At 37.4% G+C, this 19,311-nt stretch overlaps 1 protein-coding gene across 3 annotated transcripts in view; it reads left to right on the forward strand.

Moving 5' to 3' along the window:
* LOC126849872 (transcription factor SOX-5) overlaps window positions 1-19,311 on the forward strand; it is a 144,397-nt gene that overhangs the window by 117,248 nt on the left and 7,838 nt on the right. For all 3 annotated transcript variants that reach the window (XM_050592216.1, XM_050592206.1, XM_050592197.1), the window contains one exon: window positions 18,896-19,180. In XM_050592216.1, coding sequence (XP_050448173.1) covers window positions 18,896-19,180 — 285 coding nt within the window. The remainder of the gene's footprint in view (window positions 1-18,895; window positions 19,181-19,311) is intronic.

The following is a 19,311-nucleotide window of genomic DNA, read 5'->3' on the forward strand; positions in this document are numbered from 1 at the left end:
CGCAATTGAGAGGCACTTAATACTAGCAATAATGTTTTAATGATATGAAAGAGGAAAAATAAAGAAAAAAAGAGCAAAAGAATAAATGATTTCTCCATCTTTCTTTGTGATTAGTATATTTTAATTATTGTATAACAAGAAAATTAAATATTTTTGAATTAAAATTTTTTTAAATCTAGGAAAGTTTTCTAAATGAGCAAGTTTATCTACCCACACAATAATCGATTAATATGTTTAATTGTACGATAATTGAAATAGATACATCGATTATATTGATGTCAATCATTGAACGTGGATAGACATAAAAGATGTTATTCGAGTGAAAGATCGCCTCGATCAATCTTCACAAGAATGTCTTAGACGATCCCATGGTGGAGAACATTCTTTCGTCCGCCATTTCATCGGCGCGGAGTGAAAATGCGTTTGTGTCGGTGGCGTTTGCGCGCCAGGCGCTTCGAGTTAGTCGACGTTAAAGCGGAAGTGCAACCGAGGCACCATGGATATAAAGCGGGGTGAAAGGAGATGGGAAGGAAAGAAGAGATGCGGGAGCGGCAGGGACAGGGAAGAGAAGCTTAGAAACAGGCGAGATAGATAGGAGAGAAACAGAGATAGATAGATAGAGTAAAAAGGTGATAGAGGAGAGAGATAGAGAAGCCACGAGAAAACGTAGGAGGAAGGCGGTAGTCTCGATGTTCTCCTCCTCTTGGATCGTGGAGGGCGTATAGTAATGTTCGAGTTGGTAGACTCGGGGTCGAGTGGGGATCTCCCTCTTCCCCCCATCTCTCTCTCTCTCTCTCTCTCTCTCTCTCTCGTCCTCTCCTCCCGGTGTGTCTCTCCGTTACCTTTCCACCTGTTATGCGACGCCGTGCTACGTTGGCACAGGTGTGCGCGATCGCGTAGCCAGCGACAGACCCGCACACTCTCTTTGGTCTCCTCAGTCTCTAGTCTCTCTCCTTTCTTTCTCTTCTACCTTTCTGTACTTTGTTTCTCTCTCTCTCTCTCTCTCTCTCTCTATATATATATATATATATATATATATATATATATATATATATATATTGTGTCTCTCTTTATCCACACATCTCCGTTTCCTGGCGAACGAGCAGACCGATCGTACGTGGGCGGCGAGGATTGCGTTCCCCTCTATTCTTCGGCGCTTTTACAGTCCTACCTGTGCGTCCGTTTGCACCTGCAGCAGCAGCAGGGGTATACTGTCACGCCCAGTAGTTTGATCGCAATCAACCTGCACTTTCTTTCCTCGTACGCAATCCCTTACGTCGAAAAAGGCGGTTTTGAACGCGTTTTTGCGTATCACGTGCGTTGGTATTTTGCTAATCATCAATATATATATATATATATATATATATATATATATATATATATATATATATATATATTTCATACAAAAGCTATTTGCGAAAAAAACAATAGCCTATAAAATTTTTATTTCATCCGGTTAAAGATATTTGTGAGCATGATATTCAAGCAGCAGTCAGTCTCTTTGTGGACGAAATTTTTTCTCCCGCGGATATACGCAGAAAGCAAATTATCTCCTCTGGCGTATATTTCTCTGAAATAAATTTTCGTTTCTCATAAATTACCAAGCTGCCAAACACGCGACGCAGCTGCGCGTAAAATTAGTACATTAATACATTTCACTGCACTACTTTTATATGTTTTAATCAGAATTATGTGTACTGTCAATGAGATATTTACATTAAATGCGTGTGAAAATTTGTACGCATGATTTGAAAAAAAGCTTGTGATTGCACATTTTATTCCTTAATCTAAACAATTTGTTTATCGAAACAGAGATATAGAGACATGTGTTTTCGAAAGCTTGACATTTAAAATTTTTACGTAGCACTTTGTGTGTGTGTGTGTGTGTGAGTGTTATTATATGCTGATAAGAACGTATTTAATGAGTTAATTATGTATATACTTAATAACAAAGTGTGCTTTAAAAGTGATTCAAGTAGGTTCTGTAACGTATAATAAGCGTTCCCATAAAAAATGCGTGAACGATCAAAATGTGCATGCCTTGGGAGGATTAACGATATGATTGTATTCAGAATACATTCGTTATATATATATATCTCATTAAGATATAGAAAGATATATAATTATGTAAATGCTTATAGGCTTATAATTATTAACTGCCTATAATTCTAGGCCGTGGCATAAACATGTTTGTTAAATTCATTCAACACGAGACTATCAAATAACCGAGAAAAATATTACATAAACATATACAGTGAGCGTGAAATCCGACAATAAATAGGCGTATCTTTTAACCCACAAACGCAATAATTTCAGAGAAAACTATATATAATTATATTCAATAATACATTGTAAAGATATATATTCATATACTCATGTATATATACATATACATACGCAATTTCAATTAACAACAATATCGTTATTACGCGCGACAACATGGTCTACAAAGGCGGAGCAAAGCTATACGGGAGTATCGCGTTTCGCGCATCAAGAGCGACGGGGATGACGGGGGAAAACGTGCGTGCGCTGCCGTGTTCCGGGCACGTGCATGTGTACGTCTGTATCCGTTTGTCCATTTGCGTATCGGTCGGCGCTTTATGGGAATTAGCAGTGCATTGTGGATCGTCGGTGGGCGGGCTGTGTGTGCACCGGTGCACGAGACGCAACCGCAGGCACGACCACCCCCGCGATCCGGCGGGCAGGATTGCGGCGGAATAGCCGAAGGGGATGGCGGTGAGATAAAGGGAGTAAGAGAGAAAGAGAGGTAGGCGGGAGACACAACAGTTATATGGACAGTGGAAATAAGAGGGAATTGCCGTGACCTGGGGGGAAGGAGGTATTGGGGGATGATTCTTTGTATGTCTCTCCTTTTCTCTCGCTTTCTCTCTCTTGCGTACCACTGTTTGTCAATACGCGAGCGATATGATCACCAAGTATAATCACTGGCGGACCCGAGAGAGCGCCGGGCTTTCTGTCAATAGAATACTACTTTATGTGACCTCCCGCGCGCCATCGACCTCCACGTCCCTGCACCTCTACCTTCTCTACTCACCCCGCGCATCTCGTAGCTTATATATTGTATCAAACGCATCCGAGCGTCCGCCCTCTGAAACACATCGCATCGTCGCTCGTAAAATCCGTATCGACCATGAAGCCGGTAATGTGTGTATATGTATTCAAACACACACACACACACATGTATATATACAAATATATAAATACATATATACGGGGATGCATAGAAAGCGCACGCACGAAAGCCTGTGGAAACTGCGTGGATCGTACCGACGAACAAAAGTGTGTCCTTCGTTCTGCATATTTGCGTAACGTATGTTTTTGTTGCCGTTATATGCAAGCATCTCCATTTTTTTTTTCGTTTGCAAGTCTACCTCATGCGCGAGCGACTACAAAGAGAATTGTACGATAGTATGGCGGCTATTGCGATCGGAATACGCACATCACGGCGATACATGTATACGTGTATGAAAATGAGGAAATTAATGACAAAATTATTACTTGTGAGTTTATCCGATAATTACGATACGTAAACCATCTTGCTACGCATAATTAGCAGTTATTGCTGGTAACGAAGTGTTTAATAGTCTGATTAGCTCGCATATCATTAGATATTTCGTTACATATTATATTAATAGAAATAATTCATTCGGATCATTCATCCTTTATAAGGGATTGTAATAAAATAAAGGGGCTGATAAAAGGCGATGTGACAATCACACGAAAATCGATTAATAAGTAAATAAAAAATAATTTTGCACATGCAAAACAAAAATAAATGTCGCGTTTAAAAAAAAAAAATACTTTTATAATATTTTTATAAAAGATTTGAGAAAACAGAACTGTTTGATTATACGTTGTCTGTATTTAGCAGACTATCGTATTATCGTACATCATTAGTGATACTCGCTTACAATGTATCCTCCGCTAACGAAGCTTCCGCAAAGTGCGCATTATCACCGCGTCACATCGTCGATTTTTGTAGAGCACGATTCGGGCTGCCGTGTTAAACAGGCTAAATGAGCGCGGTCGCGTTTCCGCCTTTGCCTCTTCGTTCGCTTTTTGAGCAAGAGACGCCGACTTACGCGGGCATTCGCGCGCGAACACCTATCTTCCTTCCGTTCAGTTCGCCCCCACCTGATTCGTCCGGATGGGGAAGGCCGTGCTGCCGCGTCGGTCTGGTCTCGGTGTATCTTTTCGAGCGATCAAAGAATTACCGCACTCGAGTGGCAGGCCGACGGTGTTTGCCGTTTGATCATCGGGCAACGACGCGTAACGTTTGCGTACCCGTGTTACTTGACGTCGCGATGCGCTTCAAGATCGCGATTTAGAAAGTTTGTACATCAGAGACAAAATTGCAAGCTTTCTTCTTATTCTAAAACAGAACAGACATAATAAATTCATTGTATTCACCTAGGAGAGAGGGAAATCTTTTTCGAAACAAGCAAAATTGTATTAAATTGTCATTGTACGGAATTTCTATATAAACATTTTTTAGAGAAATTATAGATGCAGAAAATAAGTGTTAAAAAAAAAGAATATTTATATTCTCAATAAAATATTAATTTTTTATTACAAGATTAATGATAAATTTTAATTGCTAAACTTTAACTGTAATTAATTTTTTTTATTTTAACACATGTAAATATAATTATAGACAATTCTATACGTAGTTTACTATAAATTTATTTATCAATAAAATATATATCAAAGTTATTAAATACGATGTTCGGATAGAGATTTTACAATTTATAATGGCGGAATATTGTTTTTCAATAAAATTTTTCTAAAGTTTACTTGTGCTCGCGCATCCAATGTCAGACATGGCGCATTAATCATATTAACATATTAGCATATTTTTTATATCCGCTCTCTTTTTTCAATCTCTTTTTATCTTGTTTCTTCTCTTTCTATCTCTCGCTATATCGTTTTCCATGTTTTACTAGTCTTTCTTTGTCGTCTGTTTTACTTGTTCCGTTTGTCTCCTCTGATTTGTACATATATTCGTATCTCTTTCGGAGACTCTTATCCTCGTCATGTCGTGCTAATGCATGTAGTTGCAATTAATCTTATTAAATCCGACCGATGGCACTCGTTTCAATCGCGTTACTCTCTTCCGGTTATCCTGATTTTTTCGTATTCGCTTTTGTAGTAGCATTAATCTTTTTCTCTTTTTTTGTATCTTCTCTGTATCTCTTGATCTTTCACGATATTATTAGTTGCTACTGATGTCAAATTATTTTCAAGACGATAAAGCATTCATAAGAAAAATTAGATATATAATTTTAAAATTCACACACAAACCGTATTTTGAAAATTATATAAAAATATCGATATGTACAGGTATATATTTTTTTATCTTGAAAAAAATACAACGCTGAAGGATTTATGCATAACTGGGAGAATACGCGAATGAATGGCACGACATTCAGGTTGATCCAGGAACTCATATGCGGTTAGCGTAAAAATTGAAAATGCCAATGCTGCAATAATTGAAGGTCTCAATCGAGTTTTACTGGCGCCAAAAGCGCGCGTTCGGTATCGGATAAAATTGAATTACAGCTTGATAGAAAAAAAGAGAACGACACTCTTGTAACCCAATCGCTGCGTTCTAGGTATCGAAAGCTGATCGGGGACCATCGGCGTAAAACGCGTTCAATCAGCTCCGTACACGTGCATTCGAATACTCCGCATATCGGAAGTAATACTGCACTCCAAAAATCGACGATACGATTACGCGCTCGTATACCGTGTGTTTTCGTATTTTTTAACCGTAAATGCAGCGACCCGATCCGTTATTCAACATTCGATTGAATGACTCTAACAAGACGTAATCTCGTTTTATTTTCCAATACGTTGTTGCATATATAGTGTCTCTCTCTTTCGCATATAACAGTCTAGATGACCATCGATGTTATTATCAATATAAGTGTCAGATATATGTCAGTATCCTGTTATACATAAATTAACACACTATTTTTCCAGCTATAATCGTTCTGCACTGTCGGTGGCCATTTCGCGCTTTGGATAGAATCATAACTAACCATAGACACTTTGATTAAGCATTAATTAAATATTCAATTAATATAAGAATAACACGGAAAATATATAAATATCTATAACGGTAATAATTAACTTTGACTAAAGGAAAATTAGAATACGGAATGGCATTCTATCTTTAGTTGATATTTCTTTTTCTTCGATACGCTTCGTCGTTCAATATAAATGTCATTGGCGAGTTATATATTTAGCACAATTATATTTTTACATGATTCTTTCTTATGATTTTTTATTCTGAAATTACGAAACCTTTTTAATAGCTATTTTCTAATATTAGAGATCTTAGTGTTTCTTCAAACATGTGATGCTTACATTGTAATCATTTGTATTTTATGACATTAATATTAACAACAGATTCTCTCTTTTCTTCGCTTTTATTTAATAAGACTACAAATTTATCAAATGTAAGCTAATCAACAAGACGATACAGAATCGTAACTTATTAATTTTTAATTGTTTCAATGTATGAATTGTACTCTTCATTTTCTGTTCTTCGATTAAAAGCGACATCCATGGCGTTTTTAATGGGACGGTTAAACGCGACCGAGCAAACATTTAAATTACGTGATTTTATTATTAAATACGCATGTTAAAAGCTGTTTTTCTCTTGCGGGTTTCCTTGAGAATTGCTTATATCCTTTTGATATCCCGTTGAGTACTCCTAATCAGGAGTCTGATGGCTGTTATATTAATTATGAAATAATTATATCGCCGGACGGCTTTCAAGCTGCACCTTGTGTTAAATGTAAGAAATAGCGAACACTTAATGCATCCACAACATCGTCTGGACCACTCGACTATAGCATTACGCGAACCCTCTTACGTGACGCTTTTCTCCTTGGCTGTTGCCGTGTTAGCTCCTCAACCTCTGATTTTCCACCGACAGAGAAGAAAAAGATCTCTCGTAATTATTTTTCTCATTAATGCGCCCCATTGTCCACGCGCGTATAACGGCGGTATTGGTACCTACCGGCGTCTTAATTAAATCCCCACGCGTGAAACGAAGCGTTAATCTAAAAGCGAAATTTCGTGGACTCTTCGTGGTTAATGAGCGCAGTAAGATCAATATAATCAGCGGATAATAATGTCTATGTTTGAAGAAGAATTGTCGTATAATAATGTATCGTTATCGCGAGATTGTGAATATGAAGTAAGAATTATATTTCCTAGAGTAACAATTATATGATTTTCTCCGCGATATCATAATTTTATAATAAGAACAGAAATTTTTACATTAATAAATGTGCGAATACAAAGACTTCTTTTTCGCTCGATAGATTATACTATCGTTAGAATGCGATAGAACACAGCAAAAGAACACAAATCGTGAAACAATAAATGAAATAATTATCTATCGCCGATTTCTCTTTTTAGACTATGTAAAATCTTCGTTGAAAGAGAATGTACCGGAAATATCCGTGGATGATTCGAGCGAATCATCGCGCCTCCGCAGCCTCCGTCATTCTTATCTAACGTCGGCCCCCACATTGGCGACACGGATTGTTAACTGAATCCGGGAGCCGGCATTGTTCGAGGGTACCGAGCGCGTAACAGTGGCCCATTGTATTCTCTCGGACATATTCGTCGGCTTTTCTTTCTCTTTGCCTCCGATAGTTTTTTCTCTCGTTTCGCGACCCGTTACCGTCGCGACTGATCGTCTCTCTCTCTCTCTCTCGAGTCTTCATTGCAGCTTCGCAGCTCTCGCGCGTATTGTCCGCGGCTAGAATTGTTCGAGCGTTGCGATCTCCTTGTGAAAAGGAGGAATCTTATCATCGTGTATTTCGGTTTGCTTCTCGTTGTTCGCGCGTGTCCACTTATCGGTCTCCTCCACGAGCGAACAGACGCGCTTTTAAGGCCCAAGCTTGCCTTGGGTTGTGGCGAGCGGATATAATGCGCGTTTCGGCTTCGGCGCCGAGAATAGTTCAAAGTAAATACCATGCTATGAGAGAGTAGTGCTTTCTAATCTTCTTCTTCTTCTTCTTCTTTCACGTGTGATATTTTGATTGCATTATGACCTACCTTCGAACAGACACGGCTTCTTAAGGGTGATATTCCGACGTTGATGTAATACGCGAAGATTGTCATTGATGGTAAGTTTTAGTGTTTGTTTAATCAGTTTGACTCGTGTTTCACCTCGCGAATAAAAAAATATATATAAATTGCTTTAAACAAAAATTAAACGGGCTTATTACAATATTTTGTGATATAATTGAAGAAAATTTTACATTTAAAAATTATATATAGAATTTTTTCTTAGAACTTCTTTACAAAAGATAAATATTCTTAACTTTTATCATTTTATAATTGTTTGCCTAGAATTTAAATTAATTTTCGAACCAACTATTTTTAATAAGATCTACTCTCTCTTTATTACTTTTAAAATATTATTTTAATTGCTGACGTGAACAAATTACTATCTTCTACAATAAATCTCACTATTATTATTACGCTTATCATTATGCAATCTCTGATATTTACTTAAAATGTTTATTTAAAGTTTATTTACTGATCTGATCCGGAAGCAAGCAATAATTGTAGATCCACAATTTAAACGCATCCACTTACTGCAATGCTTTCGAAACAGAGTAATTGAGCGCGACAATAAGTGGGGATTTCGGTCGCAATATTTGAATCTAGATATATCTCGCAGCGATCGCGAGGACTACAGAATGAAGTGGAAGTAGGTACCCGGCGAGCATTGAGAGTGCGGGTTATACTTGTAACTTGGACGGCGACCCCGTGAAAAGGAGAGAGGGAGAAGAGCAGCCGCGAGCGCTGCAGAGTAGTAAGAATTCTGCCGCGCGCGGATGTGAATGAGCCCCGCAGCTGCCACATTCCTGTGTGCCATCACCGTGATTTCCTTCCATTTTCTTTACCCTCCTCCCCGAATGTTCTGCTTATGTTAGGTCTTGCAAAGAAGAAGAGTTTTACATTAAATTGCTCTCAAATTTCAAGTTTGCTCGAAACACATTCGTACGACATAATTTTCATTCTGCAGACGCAATTCTAAACGAGCAAAAGAACATAAACGAGATATATCACTGAAATTTATTTTCTGATTTATAATTTCTTAATATTTTTGATTTACTTATTTTTTGATAATATGCATAGATGAACTGCATGAGATATGCGGAGATCAATGATCGTATATTAATTAAAAGCTTTATATAAAGAATATTATTAATGCAATGACTGTGCACCAGTTCAATTATTCTAATTTTCAATCGAAAGCTTATTTCTAGTCGATTTTACCGATGTCAATTCATTTTTCTTCGCTATTAATTTATCTTTCGCCTCTTTCCGGTTTTAAAAAGATATAAAGTGTCAGACTAAAGTTAAAATTAATTATAATCTGGATTAAACCAACTGCTAAATGAAAAAGATTAGAAATGTGTAACGTTTTATTAATCAATATATTTGGAAATATGATATACTTTTTAGCAATAATATTAACATATCTTATTGTTATGAATATTGTTTATAACTTAATTAGTTCATATTTTTATGGAACAGAGTTAGCGGTAGAATTTCAATCTTTGCGTATTTTTGATGTGTCGCGCGCCCCGACGTCCAAATCTTTATTTCGGTTCTCACATTTCGGCGCATGGGAACGCGAGATGCGAGAGTGCAGCGCAAGAGAGCACCGGGATAAATATTGCACACTCCTGTGAAACGCGCATCGCGCCGTGAAGGTACCGATATCAGCTTACGGTATGTACACGCACTGCGTAAACGAGCCGTTTCGGAGCACGCGAGCATGCAACTTATCCGCTCTCTGATATCAATTCGGGTTGTCTCATTTTATTATGACACTAAACGAGCCTAAAAGATACATTCCACGTCATATTACGTTAACGGTGAAAATTGCACATTTAATTATATTAATAAATATTAATAATCCAGTCATAACCATTTAATTAAATATATTAAAAGCGCGCGACATAAATGTGAATAAAAAATTTTCTTACATGTTTCCATATTTCTATTTACTTCATACATCTATATGTCGATAATTCAATTAAAATATATATATGCTGCAATTTTTGATATATGCTATTTTTATAGCTTAATGATTTTTTTTAATGAAAAAATATGAATTAATAAATGATTTAAATTATCTCGTGCAATAATGTCTCCATGACACATAACATCCTTGTATGTTACAAATGTGTGTACTAAATAAAAAATAATTAAAAATTATAATTTTTAAATAAATTATATATATATATATATATATATATATATATATATACCCATTTTTTATTTAGTACACTTGTAATAAATAAATCCTTGTTATGCAACATGGCTATAATTAGATACAAAAACGTACTCGTAATAAGATTCGCACTGCACATCAGCATGTGTGCCTTGTATATCTACATAAAATTGTTCCGCTAAAATCGTATTCAATAGTATTCATCAATGTGGCATATAATTCTTCCTACGCAACAAAGGAGTTGCGAAAAATTCCAGTTAGCCCGAGCTAAAGAAGTCTCCACGATTTTATTAATTGCCGTAGAATAACTGGATTCCACATCGTACATTTTATAATTTTATGTGCATGTCATCTTCTTGGATTCCAAGAATAGTTCGCTATCTTTCATCTGCGAACTTCTCAACATAGTAGATATAACAAACAAAAGAAGATAATATATAATGGATATCAGGTTATATATTATCATGGGATAAAGAAATTTAATTAATTCGCATTAAAGTTATGCAAGATTCTATTTCCAGGAAAAGATATTCATTGGCATACTGTTTTATCTAAAATATGGCATTTCTGAATACTCTTTCTCTCTCTCTCTCTCTCTCTCTCTCTCTTTTATATTTCGAAAATAATTCATGTAAATGATATGTTAATTATTATGTTTTTTGGGGAGGAAAATACATTTAAGATTACAAATTATTGATCAATTTAATTTCATGCATAATGTTTTTTTAATGCGATTATGAATTTCGTCGAGCATTCCTCTTTGACAACAAAAATTTTGCACAATCGTATCCACTCGCACAATCGGCGGCTGGCGCAATGGATTAGAATTGCATCGCGAACAGGAGAAGAGAGACGAGGGGCTGCACCGTGGCACGTGCATCGCGCGCATTATTCTCGTTTCTCGAGTAGTCGGGTCTCGGTCCTCTCTGCAAAGCGAGCGCAGAAGAAAAAAGATCGGAATGAACGGGAATGATACGTACGACGAGCGCGTGCAAGTCTGAGAACGAGAAAAAGAAACAAGATCCTTTGTTATGTGTGTATGTGTTTGCGCTATAATATATACATATATATATATATATAAAATTAATTAAAGTCGACGGAGATTCGAAGGGAACTGCTTATTGTACTTACCCCGACTTGAAGAGCGTGACGATTTTATGTGGGGTAAGATAGAGAGGTATGTACTGTAGTATTGCTTACTCGCATTGTAATAACTCTCGTTGATCTTCTTCCATCTCATCTTGTTCTCTTTTTTTCTTCCGTCGCATACGTCACTTTATCATATTTCGATATCTCTAATCGGGATCATCAACCAATGAAAGTGTGAATTATGATCGTGCCGATACCTAGAAAACCTTGACTTGTTAGGAATTAATGATAAAACTATACATGCGAACATATGCTTACATTTTTTCGTGTCACCGCAGGCAGGATGAGCCGACGACCGATTCGCTCGACTACGTGACGTTAAAGATCCGTGAGAAAATTAATGCGTTGTATTTGATATATGCGACGAAAACGATATTCCCTCATCATATTCCCTCTCGCGAGCTAGAAACGTTCACACCGCCGCAGTATAAACCAATCGAGGTGTCGAAATGTTACGATGACAGTGTATCGCGGTTGTCGACTGCCATACACTATAGATAGAGGGGTCGCCAAGGGATCTTTCTCTCGTGAGGGGTGATCGTTGATGGGAACGACGACAACCGCGATAGAGACAAAGAGAACACGTCAAACGGATAGAATGCGTATCCGTGGAACGAAAGAGGAAGGATACGTGAGAGGAACATATCTGTCTCCGTCGGTGAAAGAGAAAATCGAGCCGAAGGAAGCGACGCGAGAAAAGAAGATACGTTGGCAGAAAAGTAAGAGGGAACCGGAGGAGACAGCGGCGCGATTGCCCTCTTGCTTGCTTCAAAGTTGACGGGGGTTGCTTCGGACGCATCCCGACGTTCCCCGGGGTCTCTGGGGACAGTCTCCTTTCGCACACCACCTCAACTTACCACACACGTTCCTCGCGGAAAGAACTCCCGGCGGGCGTAAGAAGCCGAGGACAATAATCCTGCTGACAGCCGGCTCATCGTCGCAGCTTATTTCGATCCCACGGTGGGCGCTGAGCCGCTAAGAGGACAGCGCCGTCTGCGTCTCAGTGTATGCTGTCATACATGTCGTAATATCAAGGTTTAATGCCATTAACGCGCACTCGCGTATCAACGAATCGAAGACTCATAAATGTATCGGCTGAAACGTTAAGAAGAATATACTGAAGCGTGTCTTTGTTATCTCTCCAGCTATGCGGAAAGATTATTTGCTTGACGCAGAACAAATCTGCAGCAGTAGCATCTTATTTTGATCAAAGAGAAGTATCATTTCAACTATATGGTTATTAGTAATATATTGCAATACATGCACAGAGGTCAAGAGATATTTAGCATCGTTGTGAGCGAAGAGATAAAGATATCTTCTTAACAAAAAAAAAAAATGGTAATATACAAAAATAAAACTGCTTACGCGAAAGTCTAAGATTTTTCAAGTTTAATAAATGCGAAGTTGTGTTTGGTATTTATACGTATGTATTTGCATTCAAAGTGAAAATTATTTTATTTTACGCCGTAAGCGCACTGCAAAAGATTTATATTTATATTTAAAAAGCCGACAAAAAACTTTAATCTCTTCTTTCTTACTCCCCCGGGGGTCTTATGGAGGCCACCCAACGTTTCGATAACGGGACATTCATGGCTACGGGCTATATGTGTTTAAAGTCGAAAAATTCACCGTGTTTACGACCGATGGTCGCGTGCACCGTGTACGAATATCGTGCACGAAGAACTTTGATCGTCAACATTTCTGAAGATTCGAACACGATCAATGTTGCATTCGGTATGTAAGTTATTATGGATGTAAAACGGGCGAAGATGAATCATAAAAGATAGAGGAAGACATGTCGTCGAGCATCGAGCGAAAACTGTGCAGTTTAGGGCGACGAAATGCGTTTGCTTGTAGAGCATCTCCGACGTCGTTAATGTCGCAACGCGTTCGCGTCGCCCATGAACTGCTAATGATTTCATGTGCACTGGGTTGTCTTACGTTTACGAACTTGTTCAAATGCATGAAGATTCTGACGTGTTTAATTAGCGTATCGATCGCTATTGATAATCGTTACGTTGATCGTTGAGAAAAGAAGTAAATTTATGATATAACGTAAAGATATTTTTTTTATTCATGAAGAAGACTAAACTATATATCTGACAGTATGTATTTCTTAGTTAATTATTTATCAATGCAACCATCTTAATCTTTTTCTTGGAAGGAGAATGATTGAACAATGATCTAACTATTGATTAATGAGAAATTAATGGCCGCGTGTTTATCCGAGACTTAAGACTAGTAAAAGCCTTACATAGTTAACTCTATAGGCATTATCACAATTGCTCGGGGAAGCGATGACGCGAGCTGGTTGGAAAAGAGAACAAAGTCGTCTTTGTGATGTAGGATGATGGAGAAGCGCGCACAGAAAATGTTGCCGGATAGCGCGAGCCGTTCATTCGAATAATATCGGCGAACGATATCAGTCGGGTATACGAGCGAAAGGAATTATTAATATTAGCGCTTTCGCGAGAAACCAACCCCGATGATCGGCCGATTTGTTTATCCGCCGACGTGGAATATCAAAAGGATTAGAGGCGGCGAACAGATAATAAACATCGGCCAATAAAGATAGCCGAAAATAACGTGTGCTGTGCAACGCGTCTCTGTCTCTACACGCGTCCACCCGAACCGGTCTGATCTATGATTATGGATCCCCGCGAAGTCGATGCGGCAAATTTGTGTCTTTTGACGATCGCGAGAAATGTCTGCTCTGCCTTCTGCATTGCCCCGGATAGAAAAATCATATAAATCATCTATGATTTTGCACGATACATGCTATTGAGACACGATACATTACTGTTTTTTTTATTTCCTTACTTTGAATCCTCAATTGTTATAATTATACCAAAAATAAGGAAAATACTAGAAAAACAAAAAACTGTGCAAAAATAAATATGTATTTATATTATTTTATTTTATGACAAATAATGTATAACATAATAATTTATCTGCGCGAAAATTAAATTTGATTTAATAATTGGCCTGATCTAATAGTGAATAATTAAGAAAGCGATAATTTAAGGTAAAATTACATATCTTGAATAAGAAAGAAAAGTATAATAATATACTTATATATATTTACAGTGTCTACATTTTAAATATTTAAAATAAATATTTTGTATGCAATTGTATGTAATTTAAGAATATAGATGGTATAACTTATGTTATATATATATATATATATATATATATATATATATATAAATAATTTTTAGTTGCTATACGTATAATCTAACTAATTATATAAAAAAGCAACGATTATTTTCTACTTGGTTATCTTGGATTACATATGCAAGGATAGTTTGCATATAATGATAATGTCCTTGTTTATTCATTACCAATACTTATAAAGCGAGAGAATATATAAATATCGCACATCAACGAGATCTATCAAATTACTAAATTGCGAAAGAAAATATGTTAATACCGCATGGATTAATATATACAATATCTTACAAAGAAATATCAACGATTTAAGAGGAAATGATAATAACAGCTCTATCTTAGTTTTAATGTAAAATAGATGATATATGAACCTGTGAAATTGACATGCGCATTATTGATGAATTCTTTTCTCAGTTGAGAAAAAATTTTCTTTATAAATCACAGAATTTATCATTACGAAATTAATATTGAGATTTGTAGAATATCTTGTATATGAAAAATCCAATAATGACGCTTATTTCATCTTATTGGTACGATCTATTACGTCGATCTTTGGTATTATATTGCCGATTCCATTTTTGCATGTATATTGTCATAATTACGATCCACGATACTACGACGATATAGCTTACGGTAAAAAAGACGATGGAGAAGACGGCTGACTTTCCGGCCAAACGAGATGGACATCTATATCCCTCCGCTACACTCGAAAAGCGGCATCACGAAAATACCGCTTCCGGTTGCTCTAGATTCCCGCAATTCACGGATCCCTCTTTCTCTCGCTCTCTTTCTTCTATCGTTACGGCATCATATGGGACGAGCGCGAATCTCGTTCAAAGCGCTCCAAATAATTGATGTATCCACTGGTCGCCCCTTCTTGTGTGTATATCGTCGGGAAGATTCCGCGTCTCTCTTTTAAAATTCCATTAAAGAGTGCAGCGGTGTTTTTTTTTTTTTATTCCTCGATTTCTTGTTGTTTCGCTTGTCGCAAACTGGCCGCTAGAAGGACCGGTTTCTTCTTCTTCTTCTTCATCTGCTTTTTTCGATCGTTTATTTATGAATTTCATAACGCGATATATTTTAGACGATCGCGATGGGATATTTGGAGGGAGGGGGAGATGAAGGGCCCTAATCCTATCTACGTGCGCGAGCTGTTTATGTCGGAGTCACTCGATCTTAGCAGCCCGACGTAATTTTAGACAGTACCCGCAGTGACAGTCTTTATAACGCACGTGAAGTATGAACCACTTCCGGTGGATCTACGTCATCCGGCATGTCCCCTTGCACTCGCACTCCAGTGGCTCCGATTCTAAATCTAGACAAGCAAATCTCGTGGCCTTTAGCCCCGCATCTCGCGCGACGCGTGTCGCGTCGATAAAAATCTGCTCTTGTCCATCGTGGCGCAATATTGCAAAACGCATTGTCCGTGTTCAGAATCACACGAAAATAAAAGTTATATCATGTCAAATTATTTATTTTTATTAGTTTTACAATGTGTCTTATTCAAATATGATGTTCTCTCTCTCTCTCTCTCTCTCTCTTTCTCTCCCTCCTGTATTTTCTCTTCAGATTTTGTATCAGATCGATGATCTACGATAGATAATCGGCCGAAGAGCGATTATAGTGGTAGGTAGGTATGTTTCGGTAATTGCGTGGCTAAGTTTAGGCGGTGCAGTTGGCGTCAATGCGAGGATGCATATTCAGAACGGAGCTTCTCATATTCTTATGCTCACTTACTAAACCGCTGCGTCGCGTGTGGATGTGAATGTGAATGGAACTTGCTGGCACCCCGCCTGTTTATATTTAGCCACTGTGGGCGGTATAGCTGTCACGGATACGTATCATCGGCATAACTGAACTGTGCAAATGAATAATGAAGTTCCAGTCGCCCTTTCTCTCTCTCTCTCTCTCTCTCTCTCTCTCTCTCTCTCTCTCTCTCTCTCCCTCTATCCCGATTCTATGCCGCCTATTATAGGTGCCCTGAACCGGGGACGTTACCCGAATTGGCATTACCCGGTCGCGTCTCATTGTCTCTCACATCAGTGGACAATCTCTTCACGCCACCAAAGCGAACGCGACACATGTGGTCTCAATGAACGCACATGCGTGTACGCTCGCAGGAACATAAACGCACAGTTCGGCAGCCTTTGAGCGGGCTTTGTCGTACCGACGCATCGTAAAAGATTGTAACGTCAACGAATGCAGAGAATGGAGAACAGTCATACGATACTCTTAATCCTATAATGACTGCCCTGTTAGTTCCGTGCGGTTTAATGCGACGTTAAAACAACATATATACTTGATTCTTTATACATTGAGTGTAATTCTTGTAAATTATCAAAAGCAGAGGCGCATGTCTAATACACTCAACATTAACAATATAGATACATCTAACATAAATACGTAATACAGTAATTAATTTTTATTAAAATGTAATTTTGTGATAAAGCGGAATTGTCTTCTTTTCGTAATTTCTCGATATATTTTTCTTGCTCCTCTTCAGATCATAATTTTCATTATAATGTAAAAATAGAAAAATTAATTTTTTAATTAATCTCGATTAGCATCAGACATTGCTATATTTCCTCTATGCAGTTTTTAATATAACTGAAAAGCGTTTTGCATTGTAATCATTTTGCGCGTCAATATCTATTAGAAGATGTTGCTTATACATCTATATTCTTTTTCTTATACTATCGTGTTTAACAATCCGCAAAGGCCAATAAGAAGTATCCGGCAAAGGCAAATTGACGCGGAAGATCACGCTTATCATCGCGCGTGCAACGCTGCATGTTTTGCACGGATTTTTATCGCACGGTCGCACAAACTTACCCTGCAGTTTTTATTCTTGCCACAACTATTTATAAATCCAGTGATTTTCTATGCCTACGTCTCGATAATAAAATTCCGAGAGTCGTGTCGATCGCAAATCATTTTCTGCGATCTATCGAATGTCGTGAAATTAATAATCGCGGAGAAGGGGCGACACGGACGCACATCCAGCGTCGCGCGCGCGTGTGACGTCTCAGCTGGTGCACAGGCTGGATGAATAAACGTCTTCCTTATCGTCTAAAATAAACTGCACGTATCTGGATCGTAGCCAGGATGTAGGAAAGTACAATGATATTCGTCGCGTAAATTGTTGCGTTCCTATAGAGAGTAGATTGGACATATTTGCCCATCTAAATCCGTAATTGGCTTTATTTATTATAACCAAATAAAAAAAAAACTGTGCTTTAATTCACTATTAATATATGATATATGTGCATCGAAACATTTTTGCTGACGATGTCTTGATTTGACCGTGATCTGTTCGATCGCGTGTTGTTGTCGTAGTATGTACGTAATTAGGTTTTTAATATATTATTGATATGTTCACGAGACATTGTGACACATACAATATCTCATATTTAAGACAGTGTTGATAATCTAAGAGATTTGCAAGTACTAAAATAGATATGTATGTACGTATGTATGTATGTATGTATGTATGTATGTATGTATGTATGTATGTATATATATACATGTGCATATATTATGTTTATATACGAGTATCTATGAAAATATGATAATAAAAATAGAAAAAAATTTTTTTAATAAATATTTATCATTATCACTGGCATGTCACAATTCCAACTGAACACTTAAAATAATTATAATATTTGTTAAGCATTGACTCTCTACAATTCACATTATTATATAACATCGATAAAAAAATTCATACAATACAACAATATTTTCTTTTTTATCTAATTCAAGTAAAAGAAATGAAGCTGATATAAATTTATAGAATATACCTAATATTTATAAAAATAATCATTTATGCATATTATGTACATTTACATCTAAACAATAAACTATTCATCTATAATATTTCTGAATACGCCAAATTGTTGACAAATAGTTTTCTCTCATAGCAATCTGTTCCATTGAAATATCTCCATCAATATATTGAAAAAATAAATTGTATTCAAGAAACTGCATATAATATGGTTTGCATACATTTGAAGTACAGAAAAATGAAATATATGAGAATTTGAAAAGATTCTTATGAGTTAGCAGTATCATGTGGCAATCAGATCTCGCATAATTTGTTCCATGCATACATTGTCCCGACAATACACACGATGTATTTCAGTCGCGTGGACAGACCATCAGACTGTCCATTCTCCGTAATAGTTTCGCGAATTTTCGCTAATTTTCGCTATCGTGTTCCTCACTATAAGAGCCGATGCACAGTAGAGTACAGCGTTCCTTTAATTAGTGATCCGTGCGTCTTTACAGTCATATCCCGCTCACATGACGGTCGACTCGCAGAAGCAAATCGAGATGCAGCGGCTGCAAACGGAACACTTGAAGCGACAGCAAGATCACATCATGCAGCACAACATCCAGGAGTTGCAGGCTCAGATGACAAAGAGCCAGCTGAGCATGTCGGGACCGCAATCGTTGATGTTCCTGCCGTTTCTCGAGCAGCTCAGAGGGCTGCCTGTGCAGTCACCCATGCCTCCGCCGCCAGCAACGTCGACCGCCACTACTGGCAACAAACACATCAACTCCATTGCCAATGTATGTAACCGGATGATTATCGCAATTTTGACTGACCAGTTCCGTATCATACATATCCGTGCTTTGCAAAACTACAATATCACATTTTATTTTTACGACACCGGTAATTTTTAATGTATCTACATGTTTTG

The sequence above is a fragment of the Cataglyphis hispanica genome, chromosome 1 (assembly GCF_021464435.1).
Source record: "Cataglyphis hispanica isolate Lineage 1 chromosome 1, ULB_Chis1_1.0, whole genome shotgun sequence".
NCBI lineage: Eukaryota > Metazoa > Arthropoda > Insecta > Hymenoptera > Formicidae > Cataglyphis > Cataglyphis hispanica.